The sequence below is a fragment of the Engystomops pustulosus genome, chromosome 1 (assembly GCF_040894005.1).
Source record: "Engystomops pustulosus chromosome 1, aEngPut4.maternal, whole genome shotgun sequence".
In the NCBI taxonomy this organism is placed as follows: domain Eukaryota; kingdom Metazoa; phylum Chordata; class Amphibia; order Anura; family Leptodactylidae; genus Engystomops; species Engystomops pustulosus.
The window spans coordinates 226392294-226406260 of NC_092411.1; the positions used below are offsets into that span (position 1 = coordinate 226392294).

The window sequence follows — 13967 nt, forward strand, 5'->3', positions numbered from 1 at the left end:
TGTATATTAAAGGATATCACCAGAACAAGGATTGTAAACCAAACATACATACATACTTATTGGTATGCGCCCCCTCTGGCAGGCTCTAATGTTCTTCTAGCTTCTTATGCCTTTTTTATAAGAAAAAAAAGGCTTTAAAAATTATGCAAATGAGCCTGAGGGGCTCCAGGCTCTATTAACTCCTATGGAGCCTAGAGCCCCTCAAACTCACATGCAAAATTTTAAAGCCTTTTATTCTTAAAAACCAGGGTATAAAAATAAGAGCAGATCCTGCCAGAGGGGGCGCACACCAGTATGGCAGTGTGCTTGGTCTACAATCATTGATCTGGTGATAGATGTCCTTTAACCCCTTAACGCTCTGCGCCGTAGCTCTACGGCGCAGAGGTATAAGGGATGTATGAAGAGGGCTCACGGGCTGAGTCCTCTTCATACAAAGGTGGGGGTTTTTGCATAATGCATAAAACCCCCACCGCTAATAACCGCGGTCGGTGCTAGCACCGATCGCGGCTATTAACCCCCCCGTTGCCGCCGGCAAAGTCGCCGGCGGCATTTAAAAGACGGGCGCCGCCATCTTTTTTTCGATCGCCACGCCCCCGAATGTCATCGGGGGGCGGCGATCGGTTGCCATGGTAGCCTCATGTCTTCTTTTGACACGAGGCTATCTGGCAGCTGCAGATTCGTTACAATGAGCCAGTGGCTCATTGTAATGAATGTGCTGCAAAAATGCCATATATTGCAATACAGAAGTATTGCAATATATGGTAGCAGCGATCTGACCATCTAGGGTTAATGTACCCTAGATGGTCTAAAAGATAGTGAAAAAAAAAAGTTTAAAAAAAAAAAAAAATTAATAAAATATTAAAAGTTCAAATCACCCCCCCTTTCCCTAGAACGGATATAAAACATAATAAACAGTAAAAATCACAAACATATTAGGTATCGCCGCGTCCCAAAATGCCCGATCTATCAAAATATAAAAACGGTTACGGGCGGCGGTGACCTCCGAGACGGGAAATGGCGCCCAAACGTCAGAAATGCGACTTTTACACCTTTTTACATAACATAAAAAATGAAATAAAAAATGATCAAAATGTCGCACAGACCTCAAAATGGTAGCAATGAAAACGTCGCCTCATTTCGGAAAAAATGACCCCTCACACATCTCTGTGTGCCAAAGTATGAAAAAGTTATTAGCGTCAGAAGATGGCAAAAAATTTTTTTCTTTTTTGTACACATTCGTTTAATTTTTGAAAAAGTATTAAAACACAATAAAACCTATATAAAATATATCACCGCGATCGCACCGAACCAAAGAATAAAGTAGGCGTGTTATTTGGAGCGAAGAGTGAAAGTCGTAAAAACTGAGCCCATAAGAACGTGCGTTTTTTTTTCAATTTTTCCACATTTGGAATTTTTTTTCAGCTTCGCAGTACATGGCATGTTAAAATAAATAACATTACAGGAAAGTAAAATTTGTTACGCACAAAATAAGCCCTCACACAGGTCTGTACACGTAAAAATGAAAAAGTTATGGATTTTTGAAGTTGGAGTGCGAGAAATGAGCCGAAAAACCCTGCGTCCTTAAGGGGTTAATATTCATATCATTGTGTTTTGTAGGTTCTTCTAGTTCCTGGATCAGCATTTAATATTGACAGCTCAGAGCCCAGTTCTTATGTGAGAGCCTCCTTTTCTCTCTCTACTCCAGAACAGATAGATCAGGTAAGTTAAAGGAAACCTACCACTTGTAGTGGCAGGTTTCCGATGAAAATACCGGGCACCAGCTCAGGGTGAGCTGGTGCCGGAGCTTATTTTAGTTAGTGTTTTAAACCGCGGTATCGCGGTTTAAAACACTTTTTAAACGTTATAGCCGGCGCAGGCAGGTACGCGCTCGGCGATTACCGTGCACGCGGCTCTCATTCACTTCCTATGTAGCCGCGTGCACGGTAAGCGCCGAGCGCGTACCTGCCTGCGCCGGCTATAACGTTTAAAAAGTGTTTTAAACCGCGATACCGCGGTTTAAAACACTAACTAAAATAAGCTCCGGCACCAGCTCACCCTGAGCTGGTGCCCGGTATTTTCATCGGAAACCTGCCACTACAAGTGGTAGGTTTCCTTTAAGTGTTATTTCACAAATACACAGATGACAGATTGTTTTCGTAGTGGTCTACCAACCAATATGTTATGTAGCCTTAGTCTTTAGTAATGTAAATTAGTAAATAACTTTTGCCTTTTTATTTTTCATTCTGTAATACAGGAAATGTAGATATCAGTAGTACTTCCTAGTGGACACCTGTTACCTGATGTACCTGTTTTTATGCTATGATCTTTGCATGTTCAGTCTGAAACCAAAGTTGACCATGCGGGTTGAATTAATATAGGTCAAACCCACCAATTTGGGTAGGACCAGCCAACTGTCTAATGTGTGTGTTTGTATCCTGACTTTCTACCAAGAAAAAAAATCACATTGGTTTCCATTTTTGCATTTTTTTTGGATAAAAAAAATAACACTACTTGCTACTCCCCAGTTTCAGCCAAGGATGAGAAATGTTGACTGGGCCAAAAACCCAGTAAAGTGTGGTTTAATATTTCGTTCATTGTACAGAGAGAAGCTGAAAAAAAATTGCTAGAATTGCCAAAAAACAAAGTTGCACCATATTCCTATAAGGTTATTTTTTGTAACTTTTTTCTTTTAATGTTTTCATACTATTATTTCAGCCCTGTAGGTTTATCACTCATGCAATATAGTAATATACATTTGCTAATGACAGCTTTGTGAGCCTTTAAAGGAAACCTACCACTTAGAATGGTCGGTGTAAGCAGTAAATACCGAGCACCAGCTCAGGATGAGCTGGTGCCGGTACTTACTTCCGTTAGTGTTATAAACCGTGGTATCGCGGTTTTAACACTTTTTAAACTCTACAGCAGAACAGGCTTCGGCGTTGCGTGCGCACGATCGTGCGCGTGCCTACATAGGAAATGACGGAGACGTTGCGCGCGCACGGTCGCGCGCAGCGCCGAAGCCTCTTCTGCTCTAGAGTTTAAAAAGTGTTAAAACCGCGATACAGCGGTTTATAATACTAGCGAAAGTAAGTGCCGGCAACAGCTCACCCTGAGCTGGTGCTCGGCATTTACTGCTTACACCGACCATTCTAAGTGGTAGGTTTCCTTTAACAGGCAACCAAAATGACATCACAGAGGACCATGACTGGCATGTAATGATGGCAAAGTCCAGGTAAAGCACTGTTAGGAGCCACAGTCGAACCAGATGACACCTGCCCTGAAAGTAGTTAGGTTTTTATTCCCAACTAGACCAAAATCTACCCATAATGTTTTTTTTTTTAATTTAAATGTCAGAAACCCACTCTAATTTGGTTAACCAGAAATTCTGTAACACACTTGAAGGAAACTGTCATGGTGATTAATATAAATGTAATCCAAGCACACCAATATGCAATTTAAGAGTTTTAATTAGACATACGGCTAGCTTCACGTATGAACATTTTTGGCTGAGGTAGCAGCCTGAAATCCAAGCCCAAAACACAGAAATTATATTGTTGAATAGATGACTGAGAAATAAGTGGCTATACTTATAGTGAAGAGATTGTTGGACACAGTATACAATTCAGTGGGTAGAGACAGTAAATGTCTATATCATCACGTTTTAGCTATAAAATTATCCTTAAAGAGGACCTGTCACCCAAATTTTTGGCACTAGGAGCTGCTTACTAAAGTAAGCAGCTCCTAGTGCTTGAACAAACGCCGCAGTGTTAGAGTGATAGCGTTACCGGAAACCTCTGGTAACGCTATCTAACACTGCAGCGGGGTACAATATTATCATCGGCGCTGCCTCTTCCCCGGACCGCCCGCTCACTCCATAGGCCGGCAGTGACTGCCGCGTGCCAGGCAGCAGTCACCGCCCCTAGCCACGCCCCAACCCCGCCCCCTCATGAATACGGCGGGAAGCTTTGTCCAACGATTACACTGTACCTCGCCGCAGTGTTAGATAGCGTTACCGGAGGCTCCTAGTGCCGAAAATTTCGGTGACAGATCCTCTTTAAGTTATGAGTAAATATATCAGTATAACAATACAATTGTCACTCGGATGGAGAGTATGCAGGACAGCAAATAGCACCTAAACCTAAGATTATACCATGTCTCCTCGGGTAGGTATGGAATATGCATAAATATATATAGAGGAGTCTAACCAAAGGCTGTCAGATAATGAATGAGAATAAGCAGAAGCGTGGGTGCCTGGGTAGAGTTTAACTGTACTCTAGAGCAGTGATGGCTAACCTATGGCACTGGTGCCAGAGGTGGCACTCGGAGCCCTTTCTGTGGGCACTCAGGCCATCACCAGAGATGACTCCAGGTATCTTCCTGCAGTCCCAGACAGCCCAGGACTTGCTGTGCACAGAGCTATTTCATAGTGACAGCTCTACCTGGGACTATTTTCTGCTTTATTGGGGTCCTCAGGTGCTGGTATCAATGAAAACTGTGACAGAGAAGGGAGTATAAATCACAAATTAAATTTCTGTGTTGGCACTTTGCGATAATTAAGCGGGTCTTGGTTGTAGTTTGGGCACTCAGTCTCTAAAAGGTTCGCCATCACTGCTCTAGAGTGTTGCGCGTGATGCTCAAGGATTGTGCCACTGTATATGAATGTAGACAGTGGTGTGGAGAGCGTGTTGTGCTCAGGGTCGGAAGTTGCATAATCCGCATACTTCTGGTTCTCGTGCGTCTAGGTATCAGATGCCAGGAAGATGTGGCGCAGAGTGTTGGTAGTGCCGGCAATGTGTAAGAGGAGTGAGGGAGTAATATGATGAGAGGAACATCAGATAGAAAGTAATATGGTATCAATTGGGGATTGTGTCTGCATGTTATGATTGAAGAAAGGAAATATGAAGGCGGTAAAGTATATAAAGACAAGTAAAAGTCGGCAAGGAGAATGAATAATGATGAGAATAAAAAGGGGGGAATAAAAGGGATGAAATGAATGGAGGAAAGGGGTCGCCTGCTATATCTTACCAACCCCCCGAGTCAGAGCTCACTTGAAAAAAAAAAAAAACAGAACAACAGTCATTATAGTACAGAACATTATCCTAGAATATGGTCTGGCAGGTATAGTAATCCTTTATGGGAAAGGATTTTCCTGTATGGGGATAGATCCGGATAGATGTTGTTCATGTGATGGAACTGGTCAAGTGTGGTCTCTGTGCCTACCCAAATACAGAAGATGTCATCTATGTATCTTTTCCAGATGAGTGCATGTTGTTGAAACCCTGGATGTGGATAGATATATTGGGGGTCATTTACTAAGGGCCCGAATCGCGTTTTTCCGCCGGGTTACCCGAATATTACCGATTTGCGGCGATTTTCCCTGAATTGCCCCGGGTTTCTGGCGCACGCCATCGGATTGCGGCATGCATGCGACGGAGATCGGGGGCGTGGCCATCAGAAAACATGACGGATTCGTAAAAACGCCATTTTTTTTTTTTTTTTAAAGTGTCGCTTGACACGCGCTTACCTGCACCCAGGATAGGATAGTGAACCTCCGTGATCTCCAGCGGACTTCAGCGCAGCAGCGACATCTGGTGGACATCGGGCGCACTACCTTAGTGAATCCCGGCCGGACCCAAATCAGCTGGATCGCGACAGAACCGGGTAAGTAAATGTGCCCCATTGTCTTTAAACAGAGTCCATATAGCAGTTGACGTCAGGGGGAACAATGTTAGAGCCCATGGCCGTCCCTAGTTTTTGAATATCAAATGGGCTTGGAAGAGAAAATAATTCTCCTCCAGGATCAGGTATAGTAGGTTGATGTAAAATGAAATGTGTGAAGGTTGTGTCCTGTGTTGTTGAGCATCTCTGTGACTGCTGCTATGGAATGCTGAATGGAGGTATAGAGGCGAAGGTAGTATGCCAATGTTGTTAATAATGGAAAGAAAAGCTGAAGTGTCAAGTAGGAAAGATTGTCTCTTTTTTATTAATGGAGTTAGGACTTTCTCCAGTAGGATAAATAGTAGGTGGAGGAAACTATCGGTCTACCCGGTAGTACATGTATCAATAGGTCCCAGAGTGGAGTTCCCACTATTTACAGTGGTGGATGGAGAGTTCAGAAAGTGTACCTGAAGTCTTATGGACCTAAAAAAATGTTGTATGTCCAAATCGAGTTGAAATGTATCAAATGATACGAGGGACAAAAAGGTATTTGGGGGAGGTGTCATACCTGTGATCTGGTAGTCATTTGGAATTTGTCTCCTCCCTCTCCTCGTCTTCTTCTTGTTAGGTTCCTGGAGTGGCGGCTAAAAAGGTCCCTGTATTACATTTCATTGTAGCTCTTCTGACCGAAGTCTGAATAAGATGTGTCTCTTAAGGTAGACCAACTTTGTTTATATAAGTTGTAGGAAGGAAAAGTGTTTCGCCACCTGTAGACACGGTGGGTACGGTAATCCACCATGTGTCAAAGAAATTTCTTCCATTTGCTTACCTCTACTCTGTGGCAATGATCTGTTGAGGGTCTTGTTAAGGCGGTTCTTTAGGATTGTGAAATCTTCTGATGAAAGATGGGAGATGGCGAGTGTCATTAAGTCGAAAGCACATTTGTTCAATATTTGTTCAAACTGAACGCAGTAGTCCTTATTATCACGAAATTTGATAGGGTGAATGGGGACACCTAGGCTGCTAGGAATTTGTTCGACCCGTAGGTATTCAGCTAGTGTGGCACTATGTAATTTGGAATTCATTTTAAGCTGTAGGCCTTTTTTTCCAGGTTTTAAATTCTGTGCATGGATTCTACAAAAACTCACTTGATACTGTAACTTGTGACACAATTTAATCAATTTGTACTTGATTGGATGCAAACATGGAGCTTGTGCAACCTAATAAAGGTCAGAATATGTTCGATACGATGCAATTATGATACCAAATTATCAAACATATATCGAACTGCTCAAAAAGAGAGAATCCTATTGGATCCATCCCTTACTGAGTATGTTACCAAATGGACTGAACCGTGACTATGATTAACCAACTAGGATAATGTCCTGTACTATAATGATTGTTGTTGTTATTCAGTTCTTTCTGCTATCATCCTTATTCCGTAGCGCTTTACAAATCATAGGGGACATATACAACTATATTACATTACAAAGAACAAACAGTCATATGGAACAATAGGATTGAGGGCCCTGCTCACAAGAGCTTACAGACTATGAGGATGAGGGGGTGACACAAGAGGTTGTATAATGGTCCAGCCATTCTTTATAAGGGAGCAATATAAAATAATTTAATAAATAATTTACTAAACAATGATGTTGCTGCTTGAACCATCCATCAGCCGCCATCTTATTTATAGGGTCCTTGGTGAAAAAGACTGCAGAGAAGCCTGGAGCTTGGTATATATCAGCTGTTTGCCAGATAACAGATGGGAGATAGGACATAGGATGGATTAGTAAAGGGAGAGTTGACATTTCAAGCAGTTAGCGAGTGTGATAGGTTTGCCTAAAGAGATGGGTTTTAAGAGCACGTTTGATGCTTTGGAGGGTGGGTATTAGTCTGAGAGTCCAGGGAAGGGCATTCCAGAGAATTGGAGTAACTCGGGAGAAGTCCTGGATACGTGCATGGGAGGTTCGAATTAAGGTAGAGATTAATCTAATGTCACTGGCAGATCGAAGAGCACGGGAAGGGCGATAGACTGAGATGAGAGAAGAGAGATAGGTAGGTGCAGCATTATTCAGAGCTTTGTGGATTAGGGTTATTATTTTAAAGTGAATACGGAAGGAGACAGGTAGCCAGTTCAGTGATTGGCACAAACTGAAGGCATCCGTGTAGCATTTGGCCTGAAAAACCAGCCTGGCTGCTGCATTAAGAATAGATTAAAGAGGAGAGAGTTTAGTGAGTGGAAGGCCAATTAGTAAGGAGTTACAGTAGTCTAGTCGAGAGTGGAATAAGTGCAACAATTAGCATTTTAGAAGTTTCAAATGTCAGAAACCGCCGGATTCTGGAGATGTTTCTGAGATGTATACGGCAAGAGCGAGCAAGAGATTGAATATATGGTGAAAAGGAGAGGTCAGAGTCCAGCACAACCCCAAGACAGCGGGCCTGCTGCATTCTCCTACTTTCCGACTTTTACTTCTCTTTATATACTTTACCCCCTTCATGTTTCTTTTCTATCATAACAACATGCACACACAATCCCCATTCGATACCATATTACCGTATATACAAAAAATGTGCTGAAAACCGTCCCCTCGGCTTATACACGAGTCAGTCAGTCAGTCAAAATTACTTAAAAAAAAAATAAACTTATATACTCACCCTCCGGTGGCCCCGATGCGCAGCGCTGCTCCCCCGATGTCCGCGCGGCTTGTCTTCAGGCATCCGCGCCCATCTTCTGTCTTCTGCAGGGCGCCCGGCAGAAGAAGGAAGATGGGCGCAGAACCCTGAAGACAAGCGGCGTGGACATCGGGGGAGCAGCACTTCACATCGGGGCCACCGGAGGGTGAGTATATAAGTTGTTTTTCTTATGCTGGGGCAAGCTGTATACTACTGGGGGCAAGCTGTATACTACTGGGGGCAAGCTGTATACTACTGGGGGCAAGCTGTATACTACTGGGGGCAAGCTGTATACTACTGGGGCAGGCTGTATACTACTGGGGGCAGGCTGTATACTACTGGGGGCAGGCTGGGCTGGGCTGTATACTACACGGGGCAGGCTGGGGTGCTTTATACTACTGGGGGCAGGCTGTATACTACTGGGGGCAGGCTGTATACTACTGGGGGCAGGCTGTATACTACTGGGGGCAGGCTGTATACTACTGGGGGCAGGCTGAGGTGGCTGTATACTACTGGGGGCAGGCTGAGGTGGCTGTATACTACTGGGGGCAGGCTGTATACTACTGGGGGCAGGCTGTATACTACTGGGGGATGCTGTATACTACTGGGGGATGCTGTATACTACTGGGGGATGCTGTATACTACTGGGGGATGCTGTATACTACATGGGGCTAGCTGTATACTACATGGGGCTGGCTGTATACTACATGGGGCTGGCTGTATACTACATGGGGCTGGCTGTATACTACTGGGGGCAAGATGGGCTGGCTGTATACTACTGGGGGCAGGCTGTATACTACTGGGGGCAGGCTGGGGTGGCTGTATACTACTGGGGGCAGGCTGTATACTATAGGGGGCTGGTTGGCTGTATACTGGGGGGTCTGTGACCAATGCATTTCCCACCCTCGGCTTATACTCGAGTCAATAGGTTTTCCCAGTTTTTGGTGGTAAAATTAGGGGCCTCGGCTTATACTCGGGTCAGCTTATACTCGAGTATATACGGTACTTTCTATCTGATGTTCCTCCCACCATATTACTCCCTCACTCCTCTTACACATTGCTGGCACTTCCAGCACTCTACACATGTGCCACAACTTCCTGGCGTCTGTAGGTACCTAGACATGCGGGAGCCGGAAATATGCAACTTCCGGCCCTGCACACAACACGCTCTCCATGCCACTGCCTGCATTCATACTCAGCAGTGTGCTCCATTTGCATCACACGCCACATTCCGTAGTACAGCAGTACTATATCCAAACGCCCACGCTTCTGCTTCTCTCCCTCCATTACCTTACACTCTTTGGCAAGACTCCTCTATACCTCTGTATATGTCACTATTTCTTTACAGCCCTGCATATTCCATACTTACCGCAAGAGACATTGTATTACCTTTTAGGTTTAGGTGCCATTTGCTGACCTGCATACTCTCCATCCGAGTGACAATTGTATTGTTATACTGATATATTTACTCATGACTTAACGATAATTTTAGAGCTTAAATGTGATGATACACACATTTACGGTCTCTACCCATCGAATTGTATGCTGTGATCAACAATCTTTTGTATTGTTATACTGCTATATTTACATAAGTGTAATTTTGAGCCTATTGCTATAATTATAGTATGATATACATATCGACTGTATCTACTCACCAAACTGTATACTTTGACCAACAATCTCTTCACCATAAGTATATCCACTTATTTCACAGTCATCTATTCAACAATATAATTTCTGTGTTTTGTGTTTGTATTTCAGTATTTGATAAAGCCTGCTACGTCAGCCAAAAACATTCATATGTGAAACTGGCCGTAATTAAAATTCTTAAATCTCATATTGGTGTGCTTAGATTATATTTATATATTAATCAAAACATCTTTATTGTAGTTTTTTAACATTTTTACAGACATACTGTTACACAAAAGACCAAAACAGTAAAACATCCCATTCCCCCCTCCCCTGCCCTTTTCCCTACAGTAGACAGATGGGAGCCTGGTTTTTGGCAACCACAATATCTGATGTGCACCAATACACATTGAAGATTGTCATGGTGATTTGGGACACATAACCAACTACTAGTCATGTACCTGTGATTTACTCCCGCAAATCACCTTATATGAGCAATCTTCATGGGTACAATTGAAAAAAAAATTTATCCATGCACCTGGAGATCTGGCTACCTTCCTTTATCTATTTTTCAATTTATCTGGCTTAAAACCTCTGCTTCATTGCACACATGCTGTACCTGTGGCCAGCCGGGTCATACTAAGTCAGCTTCTTTTGCAGCATTGCTCAGGTACCGTAAGCTCCATACCAAGGTGAGTATAAACGTGAGTGGTTTAGTGTCCAAAAATGAAAAAGGAGTTTTCCCATGAAAAAGGAGTTTGCCAAATTTCAATCCACTAGTGATGTTAACGCAATAAAGATACATTTACCCCTTACTTTACAGTTTTATTGGTCTTTAAGCTCCTATCACTCAATAATGGTCAGTGTAAAATCCCAGAGTGTTGGTGGTGCCATAACATACACTGTCAGCTCTGCTGTGCCTCCCTCACCCTCCACTGGATAAAGACCTTATCTGCCTGTAGCTTGTAGCTTTACTCTCCTCACAATGATGTTGCTTGCCAGCAGGAAGTCTCTGTGTGAGCTCATCTTGGAATGCAAAAGTTGGACTGGAGGCAGAGAGGGGCTCAGTTCAGTGTCAGACAGGAGAACAAAATCTCCTGCCGACCCTAGACTTCTCATGATGACCGGTTGGAATTATCTGTGAAATGCTGTATTTTTAACAGTGAATTAAGAGTGTGTTATTTTGTTATCCTGCGTATATTTAAGAATCTTGTCTTAGTGGGAACACACCTTTACCTATGAAATTAATACGTCTTATGTATGCTATTTTCTTACTTTATTCATAAACTATGTCACTATTTTCACCCATGTAGGGACTGGAGAGACTGGCATCTCTTATCGTTGAAGAAATAAAATGAACCTGATATTTATCAGATGTCACTAGATTCTTGGAGAAAGTCACATATGAACACCTGGCTAGAGACTGTAGTGTTACTTTCAACACAGATGTAACGAAGGTTTATTTTATATTATGCTGCTGAAATCTGTTCTTTTTTAGAACATTTACAACTGTAGGAAATAACCAAACTGAAAATGAGCTATATGTAGCATTTATGATTTGTTAATGTACAAAAATGTATAATTTGCACAAGGCTAGACCTTTTAAGAACTCTCATTAAATCTTATAAAAATATTTTAAAAAAATATGAAGCAACAAAAGATTTTGGTATCTACAGTATTCTGTGGTGTTTGTGCCTAATATGTCTTTATTGATTTTCTGTAAGGAATAAAAGCGGAGAGCTAGAGGAAGGGGCATAAATAAAAAACTGCATGATCAGTAGAAACCGGGCGGAGGGGAGGGGGGGCATAAAACCTTCTGTACCTGCTCAAAAAAACATGGTACATGCTGCATTTAAAAAGTGTCTATGTAAATCCTTCTAGATATTCTGTAGGGACAGGTAGCACAGAGAAAATAACCATTTGGCAGAGACAGAATGATCACTAACCAGTGTTTATACCCAAATACAGATTCCCAAAAAGGTCTCAATTTTGAGCAGCTACAGCAAACATGGATAATGGTTCCCCACTCTGTTTCACATTGCTCTACAGAGTTCAGAAACCGAAGAGTAGAATTGTAGTAGAAGTGCTGGACACTGATAACAACATAGGAGAGGTTTCTAATTGTTTTCTTTGGCCTTACTGGCTATATGCAGTTTGTGACAATGCAAAAAAAACACAATCCCACTCCTCATCTGTGAGAGAAACCATAATTTACATATTCCAAAGCACACAAACGAAGTGTCTCTGGGTGAAATTTCAATATTAACAGGCCGTAAACCATGGGAAATGGTCAGGTTAGGGGCGAGGTCTGCGTAAGAGTAGTCTGTATAGGGTAAATTTAGATGAAAAGGGAGATGGTGACAAGAACCGGTCTCAAGTCAGTCAAGGAAGGAAGGGAAGATACCTTGTGGATATTGTGGACCTGTGTAATCTCACTGGATGATTAACATGGAAATCTAAAAAACCTGTTGCCCAGGAGGAAACGCTGGATACTGAAAAAAAGTAATGAGGGGGCCTTGCCGAGTAGTAACCACATTCTTGGCCAGGTATGAGTCACAACCTTTGTGGTCTATGAGAGGAACGAACATCAGAGGCCATAGTTTCAGATTCAATTCCCACCCCTTGTTAGGTTGACTGGAAATTCTATAGCTTCACCAATCTAGTAGAACAGCAATGGAATGATCTAGTTTCACATTTATTTTGTAGAAGAATAAAAAACAACAAACAGAGGGCAGCGCCCTGGGCAATGTCGTCAAGCTGAATGCAAATGTATAAAAACAGGTCCCCAATGGGGTGCTCACCATAAGCCAACCTGGCTGTTGTGCTTATAACCCTTTTAAGGGTAGGTATGCCATGGTTTTCTCAATGCTGGATTTCTGGACCTGTTCTCAAAATAATTTATTGGGTTGGTTGCATGTGCTACATAAAGCGACTAGGCTAAAAATGGGGCGCTGACCACCAGATTGGACTATCAACGACAGTAGGCACTGGCTCAACTCCAAAAGAAATACATTTATTTACATGGACACATTTTTATAAAATTGACATATAATAAAACTTTTAAAATATGAAAAGTATAAATTAGAGCATATAACAGTCCATCTGACGCGTTTCATGTTGGACAACCCTTTCTCAAAGGTAGGCCTGGCAAAGTGACATGTGTTGTCTATAGTACTGAGATTTATAAATCTTATTGCATAAAAGGAACAGATAAACTCATTAATTGCATACAATATTTCATGGTAGGTGGGAGCCAGTTCATTGAAGTGTTGGCTAATATACACAGTAATATGCAAAGTAGATAAATAATAAATTGGGTGCGCGACAAGGAACAGTTTACATCAGTGAGGAAGACGCGGTGCATAGCTCTGAATGCCGTGGATGTGCTGTGCCGATTCTGTGCCATTCTGCTATGATGTCACCAAGTTCTACTGTCTTGTCACAGAGTTCCGCTATGATGTCAACGAGTTCTGCTATGATGTCACCGAGTTCCGCCGTGAGGTCACCAGATTCCGCTGTGAAGTCGCCGGGTTCAGCTATGATGTCACCGAGGTGACAGTCCCGCTGTGATGTCATCGAGTTCTGCTGCTGTTATGTCACCAAGTTCTGCTGTGAGGTAATTTGATTCCACTATGATGTCACCAAGTTCCAGTGTGATGCCACCGAGTTCCTTCGTGAGGTCAACGGATTCAGCTGTGATGTCATCGAGTTCTGCTTCGATGTCACCCAGTTCCGCTATAATGTCATTTGATTCCACTATGATGTCACCGACTTCCGCTGTGATGTCATCGAGTTCTGCTTTGAGGTCACGAGAATCTGCTGTGATGTCATCGAGCTCTGCTGTGTTGTCATCTAGTTCCTCTGTGATATCTCTGAGTTCCTCCGTTCACAGGATTCTAACTAATGTGATGTCATCAAGTTCCGCGTGAGGTCACCGGTTTCTGCTGTGATATCACAGAGTTCTGCTATGATGTCACCAGGTTCCACTGTGATGCCACAGAGTT

General features: G+C 42.8%; 1 protein-coding gene across 7 annotated transcripts in view; it reads left to right on the forward strand.

Moving 5' to 3' along the window:
* Positions 1–11579, forward strand: part of LOC140074712 (kynurenine/alpha-aminoadipate aminotransferase, mitochondrial-like) — a 34132-nt gene extending 22553 nt beyond the window's left edge. For 4 of the 7 annotated variants that reach the window (XM_072119848.1, XM_072119819.1, XM_072119852.1 and 1 more), the window contains exons 13-14: positions 1618–1719; positions 11277–11578. In XM_072119848.1, coding sequence (XP_071975949.1) covers positions 1618–1719; positions 11277–11321 — 147 coding nt within the window. In that variant the 3' untranslated portion in view covers positions 11322–11578. Of the gene's footprint in view, positions 1–1617; positions 1720–11276 lie in introns of all 7 variants that reach the window. The other 3 variants (XM_072119830.1, XM_072119871.1, XM_072119861.1) reach the window with 1 other exon arrangement.
* Positions 11580–13967: the final 2388 nt, after the last annotated feature.